The sequence below is a fragment of the Erpetoichthys calabaricus genome, chromosome 2 (genome assembly GCF_900747795.2).
Source record: "Erpetoichthys calabaricus chromosome 2, fErpCal1.3, whole genome shotgun sequence".
Lineage (NCBI taxonomy): Eukaryota > Metazoa > Chordata > Cladistia > Polypteriformes > Polypteridae > Erpetoichthys > Erpetoichthys calabaricus.
Window position 1 is genome coordinate 251,697,468 of NC_041395.2, and position 14,354 is coordinate 251,711,821.

The 14,354-nt window shown below is 33.8% G+C and overlaps 1 protein-coding gene across 1 annotated transcript in view; it reads left to right on the forward strand.

Moving 5' to 3' along the window:
• The first annotated feature begins 3,798 nt into the window (after positions 1-3,798).
• Positions 3,799-14,354, forward strand: part of kif11 (kinesin family member 11) — a 33,355-nt gene continuing 22,799 nt past the window's right edge. The window contains exons 1-11 of the mRNA XM_028795358.2: positions 3,799-3,958; positions 4,158-4,257; positions 5,289-5,421; positions 5,914-6,011; positions 7,800-7,878; positions 9,039-9,224; positions 9,442-9,566; positions 9,788-9,878; positions 10,993-11,235; positions 12,808-12,903; positions 13,015-13,103. Of these exons, the coding sequence (XP_028651191.2) occupies positions 4,181-4,257; positions 5,289-5,421; positions 5,914-6,011; positions 7,800-7,878; positions 9,039-9,224; positions 9,442-9,566; positions 9,788-9,878; positions 10,993-11,235; positions 12,808-12,903; positions 13,015-13,103 (1,217 nt within the window). The 5' untranslated portion in view covers positions 3,799-3,958; positions 4,158-4,180. The remainder of the gene's footprint in view (positions 3,959-4,157; positions 4,258-5,288; positions 5,422-5,913; positions 6,012-7,799; positions 7,879-9,038; positions 9,225-9,441; positions 9,567-9,787; positions 9,879-10,992; positions 11,236-12,807; positions 12,904-13,014; positions 13,104-14,354) is intronic.

Sequence of the window (14,354 nt, forward strand, 5' to 3'; positions counted from 1 at the left end):
TACTATGATGTAAAATGGTAGTTCTTAAGTAATTCTCCTAATTTTTGAATGTAATATGACCAGCAGATAATCTGCCACTTCACAGACACAGTGGTTTGATTCCTGTGCCTGGTTGTTATCTGTGTAAAGTTTACGTTTCCCCTATGCAGATGTGTGTTGTACTTCGGTTTTGCTCTCACATTGCCTGAAGATGTACAGGTTAAGTTCCACATTGACCCCTGTGTAAGCGTTGGGAGTCTGCCCACTAATGGACTGATTCCCCCATCCAAGGCTGTTTCTTGTCTTATGCCCAGTGCTGAAAGGACAGGTTCTGGCTTTTGTGACCCTGAATTGGACGGAGCATGTTTGACTGTATATGTGTATATTCATAACAAATTAGATAACTCCAGTCTTTAATAGGTAACAGTTCATATTTAATGCTACAACATGCTAGCCATTTCGGAAAAAAAAAAATGGTGTCATTGGCTGGAGGCTAATGACTATGTGTTCATCAACAATCTTCTTCCTTCTCTTCATCTCTAACCACTTCTATGCGGGGCCTATGTACCTGATGATCCCTTTCCATCCATCTCAGTCCAGCACCCCCTCCCCAGTCTGACACTTTTCCTTCAAAACCGAATCACCAAGCCCAGCTAGTACTGGTTCCAAGCCCGCATAAACATAGATGGCTAGCATCAAAAAGGGCATCCGGCTGTAAAACTTCAGCCTAAGCCTTTAATGTTGGAATCAACAATACAGGTCTGTAACTTGTATTAGTGACAAAAGCAGTGAGAAGTACAACAGCAACTAGAAATAGACACGAGGAAACTAGACTACTCTGTCTAACTACATGGTTTGGTTTAAATCTTGGAGATCTTCCGTTTTTAAGCACTACTCCAGTATAAAGTATTGTATGTCAGGAAATGTGGCATACTTCAGTTTCTTTTTATTGTAATTACTGCCATTTACTAAAACCTGTCCATGTTGCACGAATGTTTATTTTTCAAGCTTACGTTTACAAATATTTGGCTAAAACAAGAGTGGTCTTTACAAATTTTCATCATTTTATATAGAGAAAAGCCAAGCAAAATGACACCTTTTATTGGCTAACTAAAAAGATTACAATATGCAAGCTTTCGAGGCAACTCAGGCCCCTTTTTCAGGTTTACATCTTACCTGAAGAAGGGGCTTGAGCTGCCTCAAAAGCTTGCATATTATAATCTTTTTAGTTAGCCAATAAAAGGTGTCATTTTGCTTGGCTTTTCTCTACATTCATAATGGCTAACACGGTACAACACCCTAGTACTATAATTTTATATAAAAATACATAAAGGTAAGTCTGAAATTAATTGGAATATATCACTCTAAAAGGCACAGGATATCTGTATTGCAATTGAAACATTAAAAAAACTAGAGTGTGAGAAAAGAAGCAGATCCTAACTGCTTTATCAGAATAACAACATTCTTTGGGGCAGTGTTTAGGGGTACATAAACAAACTCCTATGTAATTTATTTTGAGTGTAAAGTTCATAATCAGACAGGAGCTTACAGTAAACTACTTCATAAATATTTTTTGTACATTATAAAACACCCAACATCAAGAAACAACATTCTGAACAAACAATGTAATGTTTTGCAAAAGGAGAACATTTAACAGCACTATCACAGGAACACAGGCCAAGCGAGTGGCCCGCAGTCACTAAAACACTAGAGTGCTGGTAACTCATTTTCACTCAGACACCTTTTCAAAATATTTATTGTCATTGCTGCTCAGGACTTGGGCATGAAGACAAAGGCTCTTTTTATCATGCAGTTCAAACTTGAACCTGTTCATGTCCTGCTGATGTTCAGTATTAAATATATATTATATAAAAAAAAAAAAAAAAGTCTCGTGTCTTCACCATTCTCCCACATTTCAATGACTTCCTGAGCTCTCTGAATCCATATTCACAAACAGCTCCTGCACGGTGCCTTTCAGTTCATCAGCATTATCTATTAACCACCAACAGGCTGCTGTATGGTTTCGGATAACTGGATATTCCTGCAAGAAGGATAATAAAACATGTAATAAATCTGTATTAATGTAAAATGTATGCCCACTATACATAGGCCTTAGAATAACACTTGTTTGCAAAAACAAGATGGGAAGTTTTTTTTAATAATAATTACTTGTCCATCTTTCTATACAGTACTCAAAAACACCTCCTGTTTACAGGTTTGCTCAATGAATATATATATATATATATATATATATATATATATATATATATATATATATATGAGATGTTCATTTTTTTATTTTTTTTTTAATTTCATAAAACGTTTAGTAATGCAACTTCCAGAAGGACCTACTCACAAAACTCTTGCATGATAATTGATACAGTGGTATCACACTGACCTAAAGCTTGTCATTGTCACGTTCTTTAAAAGCACAACATTGATGTTATTTTCTTTGTGCACAAGTAACAGTGATAATGAGATTCTTGTTTGCAATCTAAATTGCATAAACATATTTGAAAAGCTTGCAAAAGAAAATAAGTCAGTACCACTATATGCAGAAGTTGACATATGTTCTGAATTAAGTAAGGTAAAATAACTTCCACTTAACTTGTGTTTAATACTGCTTTTTTCAATGTGCCCCACAAAATGTAGTTGTGCACGATGTCACAACTGGTATTGTCCAATTCTGAGGTCAGAATGGTGCATTTGAAAATAAAATGCACAAGTATGACAGAACAAAATATTGCCTGACAAAACTACTACTGCCGCTACTCGTAACTTTTTGATACCCAGTTTGCAACGCACCAGCTTACAAAAAATGAGTTCACATAAGACTTAAATGTCAAGACGTAAGGGCTGAAATTAAATTACATTGAAAAAGGAAATGTATTTAATTGAAGCTATATTATAAAAGAATAAACAATAACCGTATAGTCCATCCATCCATCCATCCATTTTCCAACCCGCTGAATCCGAACACAGGGTCACGGGGGTCTGCCGGAGCCAATCCCAGCCAACACGGGGCACAAGGCAGGAAACAATCCTGGGCAGGGTGCCAACCCACCGCAGGACACACACAAACACACCCACACACTAGGGCCAATTTAGAATCGCCAATCCACCTAACCTGCATGGCTTTGGAATGTGGGAGGAAACCGGAGCGCCCGGAGGAAACCCACGCAGACACGGGGAGAACATGCAAACTCCACGCAGGGAGGACCCGGGAATCGAACCCAGGTCCCCAGATCTCCCAACTGCGAGACAGCAGCGCTACCCACTGCGCCACCGTGCCGCCTAACCGTATAGTCTTTAGAATGAAAACAATTAAGTTGGCTTAATAACGTTTAGTTTCCTTCATATTACAGTTATACCTAGAAAAGTATATTTCTATCAAGAACATTGTCCGCTAAAACCTTGATTTTGCCCAGACTGAAAGGGTACTTAACTGTTTGTGTCCTGTTCTCCCGTACGCTTCTCCACAAACAAAGTTTTTGTCGTGTTTTTCTTAGTCCAAACCTAAAAACTTAAGTTCTAGGCATCATTTGAGAATTTACGAGGAGCAAGTACCCCTAAATCGTGTTACAAAAATCGCAATCTCACTAGCAGCCCAGTGGCGTACCGCTGTCTAAACATGTGACATAACGCTCCAATCAGATTTGCCATTGAGCCGCGGTCTCCGGTCTAACCATGTGACATAAAGATGCAATATGATTGGCTTTATAGTGGATCAGCTACATGAAGGCGGTCCGTACCTGGTGTTTAGACCAATGAGATTTGACTTAATCGAAACCGACTTTTGTCATTGGGTAACTGCTGGCGGAAGCGCGCTTTTCAAAATTAGTACGACTGGCTGAGCGAGGCTCTGCCAGAACGTTTAGGGTTTTAAAAAATATATTTTATCTAGTTGTTTGGTTTTATTTGTCTAGAGAGCGTTTCACTGGGAGATAATTACATTAGAAAGAAAGTTTTGTACTCAACGGTAAGTAGTTATATTTGTGTTAAATGGTACAGCGTTCGTCATTAGTGGCGGGGTGCGTGATGTTTACAGCAAGGTATGATATCTCGGCATACGTGCGATCATTTTCTTAAAGAGATTCGTTCATCTGTTATCTAAAAGTAAACATCTCAAAGTTGTTAGACACTAATGTAGTTACTGTTTCTTTATTTTATATATTTAGGTTATTTTTTAATCTACACTGCAATGCAATCGCAAAATTCATCTGCCGTAAGTAAAAAGGAGGAGAAGGGAAGAAATATTCAAGTCGTCGTGAGGTGCAGGTAATTTACTTAAATTATGCTTTGTTTTTAAAAAATCTACAGACAACGGCAATGCACCGTGATCGAAAAAAGCGTAGCCTTGGCTGCTATTTAAAATCAAAGAGGTGGTTGATAAAGGGAAAGTCTAATTTGTGAATCATTGAAATTCAAAGCAAATGGCTTGCTAGGAATTAATGCAATTTAAGTATTACTGGCTTTACTTGATAAGAATGTTATTTGAGGTGCCAATTGCCGTACAACATTCTTGTTCAGCTGTACTTTTAAATGTAGTCCATAGGAGAAACATTTGTGCTTAAATATAATCTTATTTGATACTTTTATGCATAATGCACAGTATGTTGAAACATTAGATGGAACTGAAGTATCATTGTGCTTGATACTGTGTTTTTGAAATAAAAATGGTCTCTTTATGAGGCATGTATTCTTACTCTGGTTGTTTTATGGATTTCCTTGCACTAAGGTGAATGACAGTTGTGGTGAAAATGAATGTAATTTAAAGGGCCTGTTGATAGTCCAGGGCTGGTTACTTCTTCATGTCTAAAACACTGAAATTTGCATTGGTTCAATGCAGCCATAATCTTAAAAATCTCATTGATAGCTGACACATGAATGAATGGATGGATGAATGACATTTAGTCCGCTGTAGAGAGTGTTTGCTCTCTCTAAAGATTGCATTAAAACACACTATTGAACAGACTGAAAAGATGTCGGTATATTTTTGATTGTGCTTGCATACATCCTTTGATGGACTGGTGTTCCGTCTAGGGTTACATTTGCCATTTCACCTTATTAGTCAGGTAGGCATCATGTCAAATTACACTGTAAGAGACTAATCTAATCTAATCTAATGTTATTGTCTTATCTGATTGCATTGCTTTATTTTGTTTTTTTGCTGTATTTGTTACAACATACCAAGCAAGTTTATGTATACTTTACTACACAAGGCTTTTTTGTGTTCTTTGTTCAATTTCCATTTATAAAACTTTGTTGTGTTTGATAACTAACCATTTCTTACTATATGTTAACAACAGACCATTCAATGCAACTGAACGTAAGCTCTCAGCCTTTAACGTTGTTGATTGTGAACATGCAAGAAAGGAGGTTACTATTCGTACTGGAGGAGTGGGCGATAAAGCAACCAAGAAAACATACACATTTGACATGGTAATTAGCCTCTTTAAGTCTTCATTTGTGCTGCTTTACCTTAGTTTCTCTTTTTGTATGAAATAAATTTTCCACCTAGTGGAAACATGTGGAATTATTTTTAAAATGTTTTTTTTTTTTTCTACCCAATTTATTATTAATGTTAAACTTAATGTGTTTAAAATGGTCCATTTTTAGTATCTGATGTCTGTATGTTTGTGATTTATTTTTGACATGATGTGTAACTTTGCAATATTTACAGTTGTGGAAGTGACAGAACATACATTTTCTGTCCTTTTTATTTCACAATTAAATTCTTTTTAATTGCCCCGATAGTGTTGTTAAATTACACAAGTTCTCTTTTTATATTATCTTTGATTTTCAAATGTGAAAAATAGACTTAACCCTTTTTTGTTTGCCAATAAATTCTTTGTTTTTATTTATGTTCTCAGATATTTCTATGACAGTTTTGTTGTTTCTTCTGACTAGTACATTTTTATTTTGCCGCTAAAGGTTTTTGGGCCCACAGCAAAACAGATTGATGTTTACAGAAGTGTTGTTTGTCCCATATTGGATGAAGTTATAATGGGGTACAACTGTACTATATTTGCGTAAGTAATTAAATACTATCTTTGAGCTTACTTGGGTAGTTCATTGTTTAGTATACTTCCTTTAAAATGTAAAATGTTAGAAAAAAGGAAAACAAATGCTAGTAGCACTCCTACCCACTATGGCCTGATGGCAAACAGTATAGCAGCCACTTAAGTAGTTGTCTGACCAAGCCTAGTTTATTCTCCTCATGGTAAATTATGTCAACAGAACCCTATTTCCAAGTAATACAGTAGTATTTGTGGTAAGTATATTATTGATCATATTTCACCTTGCATAAAGTGACTTTTTCCTTTGGTATTTTACTGTTTAAAGAAACAGACTTTAGCATTATTACACACAGTCAATGGTTTGGACAGCCCTATAACTATAAATGAGAAAGTAAGATTATACAGTATGTCGTGTTTGAAATGCTTGTGAAAAGCTATATGTAAAGGAGGGCCAATCAGAAACTGAAAATATTTGTCTCTTTAATAGTATTATCAAAGGGTTTGGAATACTGTAAGTGTAATTACTATGTAGGCATTACCTTATTGTATACTTCCTGATTGACATTTGGAGGTCTAGCAGCTAGGATTGAAGCCATCCATCCCAGTGATGCCAGAGACCCATGGCAGTCCAGCATGAAAATTGTATGCTTATAGTGAGATTTTTGACTAGTGAAAAAATTATATGATGATGTGGTTCGTTGAGTAGTGGGTGCGCCAACATGCTGTATCAGTGCATGACTGTTTTTGCAAAAGATGAGCACACTAAAAGCAGCATAAAGGCATTATTACCTGAATTCCAAAACTTGTACTCTCAAAATGGTATGAGATGCACGTTTCTACTTTGCTTGCATTTTGTGATTTTCTAATCTTTAAGTGATCACGTTAATTCTTCTTTGAAATAATGTACTTGGAATAAAATCTGGAATATTCTTTGAAGTTTCCAATATCAATATCAATATCCTTATTTATGGAGGAGTCCAGACACATATGATAAAGGTTCTTCTGTATGGGGTATTTTTTTTTTGTCATGAATTCATTTACATGCTTTGTAAATTAAGGCAGCACTTTACATCTCTATTACTGTTATTGGGCACTGGATGATTTTTAGAGTAACGGTACCCAATTTCTCCTGCCAAATTCAGTATTTTGTCAGGTGCTATTCTATGATGATTGAGGTATTCTCGTGACATGAGATGACCTAACACACTATACATTAACTTCATTTTTTTCTTTCCAAAGGACACATTATTGTTGTTCTATTGCATAATTAATATTTACCGTATTATATCCAAAAAAACTATGGACATGTGTTTGCATTTATCTCTTCTGCACTGACATTGTACATTTTCTGAAATTACTTTGTGCTTACATCCATAGAAGTGGTATGGCATTCATTGGTTACTGGCAAAAATATGTTAATGGACATAATACACTGAGGCTGGCTGCAGTTTGGTAAAATTTACTAAGGTTATTTAGCACAGTCATGCTTTTAAGACCTAGGTTTATTAAAATATCCTTCAACTGTATAAACATTTTGCCTAAAAATAAATTAATTGTGCTTTTATGTAGTTGTACTATGTTATCCTGGGCACTTTTTATATTGAGTTACAGTAACAGTGCATTATCCACAACAGTTAAACAAGCCACACTAGCAATTGTTTTTTACTACTTTTATCATAATATTCCAACACTTCTTTTTGTTTTCACTAATTATTTCATGATTGTGTGCGTATGGCTCAGGTCTTTAACACACATTTTATGTTAACTTGTTTTTACTATCTTGGTGTTTTTTTTATGTAGATATGGACAGACTGGCACAGGAAAAACCTTCACAATGGAAGGTGAAAGGTCAGCTGGTGAACAGTTTACTTGGGAGGAGGTTTGTATAAATTTTTATTGGTATAAGTTTAAATCATATTTTGTTAAACCTTCTTGTTTCATTTTAATTGATTTATCTCTGCAAATAATCTTAAACATCTTTCTCAAAGAGACAGGGGCCTAATGCAGTCTGCTTAATAATAACGATGTTTATGACATACTTTTTTTGTATTGCTCGTAAGTATTTAAATTGTTGTCATGTGTAGCCCTGAAGTAAACATACAGTATAGTCATAGAATATACAGTACTATGCTAAGCCAGGTATGCATTAATACCAGAAGAAATACCTATTTAAAAGAATCAAAGGCAAGAACTTGTTGAAGAGAATTGCTTAATTAAGGACGGTGGCTAATTGTGCAAGTTTAGGCGTGGTATAAATCAACATATTAATTAAAGATAGAAACTTATCCCTCTACGGGCACTAGTCTGATAAAACCTTTTTGACTCGGTAATCGGGCAGGAGAAAGCTTTTCCGTCTACATCGCTTATTTGTTCTTGCAGCACCATGCTCAAGAGAGAGCATCCATCACATCAGTCTGTTACAGAATTGCCAGAATGGTCAAAATGAGTAAGGGCAGAGCTCTATTTTATAAACTACTGAATTTACATAACAGTGCTGATTAATGCATACACATCATCTGACATTTATTCTGATTGGTTCGTTGGCTTATACACACAGATAACTTAAGTGAATAAGTCTATTTTATTATGCTCTTGTCCTTTGTGCATCTTTTAGGTTAGCAATTATCCTTCATGTTTCTGTGCACTTGACAACTGTCCAGTCTTGTTTACAGGTCATCTGCTGATATTTCAATCATCTCCTTGTACATTTTGTGTTTCACATCAGCCTTCTCCTGGTACATCCTTGTCTTTGTTGTTTAGTTGGCCTTTACTTGGTTTCCTGATATGGTTGAATGGGTTTCTGACATTTATTAACCATTTATGCTTCTAAGATAGATGCAATATTTAACTATTATTTCCTCCAAATTATTCTCACATTCAAGCGGACACATGATATTCTCATAGGATTTCTAGACAAAGTAGAAAGATAAAGATTGAAATTAAACAAAAATGTGAAGTTAATCAAATGTTTTTTGACATATTTTTTCTACCTGAAACTTCCAGTGTAACATGGGCTTTTATTTTTGTGCTTTATTTTAGGATCCACTTGCAGGAATAATTCCCAGAACACTTCATCAGATTTTTGAAAAGCTATCTGAAAATGGAACCGAGTTTTCAGTCAAAGTGTCTTTGCTAGAGATTTACAATGAAGAGCTAATTGATTTGTTAAGCCCTTCCCCAGATGTAAATGAAAAGCTGCAAATGTTTGATGATCCACGTAATAAAGTAAGCAAATTTCCTACGTTTTTAAGTGTAATGATTTTGTCATCATAAAATTAGAAAAGCCTCTCTTTAGTTATATGTTTAGAAATTAGTTATTCCTATGGTAGTGTTAGGTTATAACAATGCGTTTTTAGACTTTAATGCATAAGTGAAAAGGCAATTTTTAAATGAATTTAAATTGTCTGAATTATTTTTGGCAGAGTGTTTGTTTATTTTTCAGAGGGGAGTTGTAATTAAAGGCCTGGAAGAGATCACCGTGCACAATAAAGATGAGGTTTATCAAATTCTTGAAAGGGGTGCAGCAAAAAGGAAGACAGCAGCCACTTTAATGAATGCATATTCAAGGTACAGTACTTTCACAATTTGTTTTACCAATTTTTGAGAAATTGTCTTGAACTACTAAAGTAGCATCTCTTTGAAAAGCTAGGTTGATCACTCTGAGAAAGATTGTATATGAGGGAATTCAATTTTGATGGACTGGTATATATTTTTAATTCACTTTAGGTATATGATCAGAAATATCTTTAAATAACTTGACTAAAATTTACTTTTTATTCTTAATTTAGTCGGTCACACTCTGTCTTTTCAACTACAATCCATATGAAAGAGACAACAGTTGATGGAGAGGAACTTGTTAAGATAGGCAAACTGAATTTGGTAAGCTGCCAAAGAGTATATCTATTTTTACTTTCTATTAAGTATTGCCTCTTTTAGTTCTGAAACGCCAAAAAAAGTAACTTTGTTCTTGTTAAAAACATGTTATGTGTGTGTGGGTCATAATGTATGGAATTTTCCAATATTAGGTGATCTTAAATCCAGTATTTCTCTTGTATCAGTCCTGGGGGCATGTAAATGATATGATTTTGGGATGTTGGAGTTGAATAAAAATTTTACTAATATGGTAACACTAAACCATGTGGAACTGCAGATTACTTAGAATCAATAGAATCCTTACCAACGATCTTATCCCAAATTCAGGATAGTATATGTCTGATGAAATTTAATGTAAATTAATGTGTAATGTTACAAATGACAAAATGAAAATATTAGATCTGAATAAACAATCCATATCCAGATAGTGTATACAAATGATTAAGATGGGTAATAGAATATTAAAATACATATCACACTGTTGATTTCAAATCTAAGAAGGTTATTCTTAAACTTTAAATTGCAAAAGTGAGCTCTTCTGGAGTATGGTTTTCATTATCATACTAATTAAAATATTTAAAAAAAAAAAAAATGATAAAGTCCACAGTATTTGACTGATTTCAGGAGTGTAGGATGAAAGAGTGACGGAGTTGGATCTTTTCAGTTTCAGCAAGCTGAGGTTAAGAGGAGACTTGATAGATCTGTTCAAAACCAAGAAGAAAATGAGTACAGTGGATGCTAGTTGTTACTCTTAAACAGTATTTTTTTTTACTATATGGAGAATACCATCAAATACAGTCTGATTTGGTCCACCCTCAAAGGACCAAGTATTTGGTAATGTATTGAGTAAAACTAAGAGCATATGGATTTTGCAGCAAGAATCTTTTTTCATCTTAAACATCTATTAGTATGGTTGAATTCCAGATAAAAACATTTGGATTTGTTGTTGTTCAATGTGACGGGTCTTAAAATATATTCAAATAAGAGAGGTTTAACATGTATAGTAGTAACTCTCCAAAATATTTTGCAACATTCTTTTTCCATTCCTGTTACTATGATTTTTGTTTTATCTATTGATTATTTTTTAACTTTACTAATTTTATTAATTTTTTTTGACTAGGTGGATCTTGCAGGTAGTGAAAATATTGGTAGATCTGGAGCAGTAGACAAAAGAGCCAGGGAAGCTGGTAGCATAAACCAGTCTCTTTTGACCCTTGGACGAGTGATTAAAGCGCTTGTGGAGAGAACCCCACATGTACCTTACAGAGAATCCAAACTTACTCGCATTTTACAAGACTCGCTGGGAGGTCGTACAAAAACCTCAATTATTGCCACTATTTCTCCTGCATCAATAAATATGGAGGTACGTACATTATGTTTACATTTAGAGTTTCTGTTTTGCTTAAGTATTTATGGCCATGTTGTGTAACATATGGCAAGCGTGCTCGTAAGCTAATCTTGCTTAATTTTGCACAGTTTTTGTTTTGCCCTCCACAGTATTATATATCCATCAAAACTGAAAAACTGTGGAAAGGAACACTTGAGTTTTCAATTTCATTAATGAGTTTTCACTTCATTAATTCAAAATTTAACTTTTTCAGGAATGATATTCAGACAGTGAATATATATGGTATATTTAGAATTTGACTTCATATAAAAAAAAAAGTAAAAAAAAAAAAATCAAGTAGTATTTTCCTGTTTCCTGTTGTATATGTATGTGTTTTTGTGTATACTATTTCAAATATACTATATACTGATTGTTTATATAAAAGTGATTTTTTTTTTACTGTACTAAGATGACAAATTGTACATGTGCTATCCTAAATTTAAAGTAATAAACAAAAACAGTAACTGGCAGTGCTGTTTTTTATTAATATTTTTATTTTAATAAAATGATGTGGAGGGAATAAATTAGTGAAAGGTTTAAAACATTTTTTAATCTGAAAATTAATTTGTTTAAATGTTATAATTATACATTAATCCAGAGTGATGCAATTCAAAGTTGTTTTGAAGAATAAATGAAAGCAGTAGTGAAACATTTTCATAAAGTTTTTGTTTTCATCATTCATGGCATAAAAGAAAGTACTCAGAGTTCAAAATCAAATTTGAGTATCCAATTAATTTATTTGTTCTAGGCATTTCTAAGCAGGATTTGTCCATTCAGAGCACAATTTGTTTGTGTTTGTTCATCTGTGACATAATTAGCAGTTGTGCAAAGGTTTTTACATACTAAATGTAATCTCATGACAACCAGTTTTATGTTGAGTAAGACTGGTTATTTGCTCACCATCTAGTATGTCTTTTTTTATCACAAAATGAAAAGGGACTTACATTCCTGGAGAATTTTACAGAACCATCATGAAATTGTACAAATGGAAAAATGTTATAAGTGTATTAAACTATTAACACAGGCAAAATTACTAGTCTGACAGGAATTTTTGTACCATTAGAATACCATCAGTTATGAACACTTCTGATTTACTGAATTTCTTATCCTTTTCTTTTTCTGTTTCAAAATTGATCTGATATCCTCATTCTAGTCTACTCAGTTTTCATTCAAGTAATGCATACATAACCTATCCATTGAATAATATTTCTGATGATATGCTGGAATCTTACTCTGAGGGGGTGGATCTATTTTCATACTACTTGTTTTCAACCGAAATGTTTGTGTGTTCATTAAGTTGTCCATATTAGAATGTGGTTGACCTAGGACAAACATTCATGTTTTTGTCTTATGATGCATGTATTTTAGCCAGAATGTATGGTGTTTAGCATATAATGTTGTTTTTTTCTTAAGTTGAAGTGTACGTAATTATTTTTTAATCTTGCTTTTAAATTATGTGTAATGTTTAAATCAGTTTTATGATAATAAAAGTAATCTTTGTAGTTTGTAAATATTATTTCATCCTGTTTGTTCCTTCCTTCTCTTAAGGAAACATTAAGCACTTTGGACTATGCTCATCGAGCAAAGAACATTCTGAATAAGCCTGAAGTAAACCAAAAACTTACAAAGAGAGCCCTCATCAAGGTAAAAGTGTTTCTTTTTGGTAACTGGCACGGTCTCTTTTTTGGTGTTTTGTCTTTATGTTCATTATCTAATTTGTATTAATATCACTTGATTGTATTAAATTGCCTCCAGGAATACACAGAGGAAATTGAAAGACTGAAACGTGACCTAGCTGCAGCACGAGAAAAGAATGGGGTTTTTCTGTCTCCAGAGAACTATGAGTGAGCATCTAATCTTAAATGAATATTGTAGCAATCATAATGTCAGTAGAAATACACTTAACCCACAAAGAAACAATTATTAAAAAATGTGTTAATCCTTCACTGCCACATATCTTCATAACTTGTCCATCACCTGTTTTGTTTAAGTAAAAGCCATCCTTTAGTACTGCATGAAGTTATTGTTTTAAACTGCTCTATCTAATGTAAAGGATTTAGGAAATCTGCAAAAGTGTTTATTTAAAAATAAAAATAAATATTAATTGGCCTATGTCAATTTGAAGGTAAATGACATTTATTTGCGCATCTAAAAAAGGTTAGTTAATACAAGATCCCAAAATAGGATACCAACTTAATCATTCACAGAATAAATTACATATCAAAATTTGGGAGGCATTCTGTTACAAAACAGAAGCCCAGTATTGTCTAATGTTTCTCATACCTCATAGGATAGTATAGCATTCCACAATCTAAATAGATCTCACGGTGTTGTATGCACTTGTCAGACAGTCATAGAACTATAGGCAAACATTTTAGAGTTCATCTGTTTAAAGACATTTTGTCAATAATAACATTTGAGACTGTGGTCACTACTTGAACAAAAGATCTCTAGTTGCAAATTAATTCACATATTACAAGAAAGATTGTCTAGGATGTCCTAAAGAACACTAGGATCATATCCAATGACATGGAGATCTCTCCTGCCAAAAATGATGTTCATATTCATACTCTGACAATGCAATGCAACATGAATAGCAATATCTTTGAGTGTATAATTCTGTGCTTCTTTTAGAGGATTGTTTTCTGGATGGATATGTTTTTACAAAAAAAAAAGGGCCACAGTAAAATAGTAAATCTGGTGAAAAATGAAGACATTTATACCACCAAAGCTTTAGTGGTATAATGTCTTAGTTTAGTGCTGCTTTTCTTTTAAATGATTTGCATGTCTCAAAATCATTGTGTGAGATACTAATATAGAGTCATAGCTAGATATCCTCTCGGAGGGTATTAGGCCCTGCATCAACAATACTAAGTTAAGGAAGATGTAGGTGCTTTGGCCTGACAAGAATCCCTAAACATTCTAAAACATTTAAATTAATATACTTTTAGTATTTTTGAGTATTCCTTATATTAAACTAAACAAGTACATTTTGTGGAAAGATTTATTTTGAACAAAGGTATTTACTGAAGATGACTAAGAAATCTGGCCTAGTCAAAGCAATTTTCAGAGGAAGAATTTGCAAAAATTCTTTA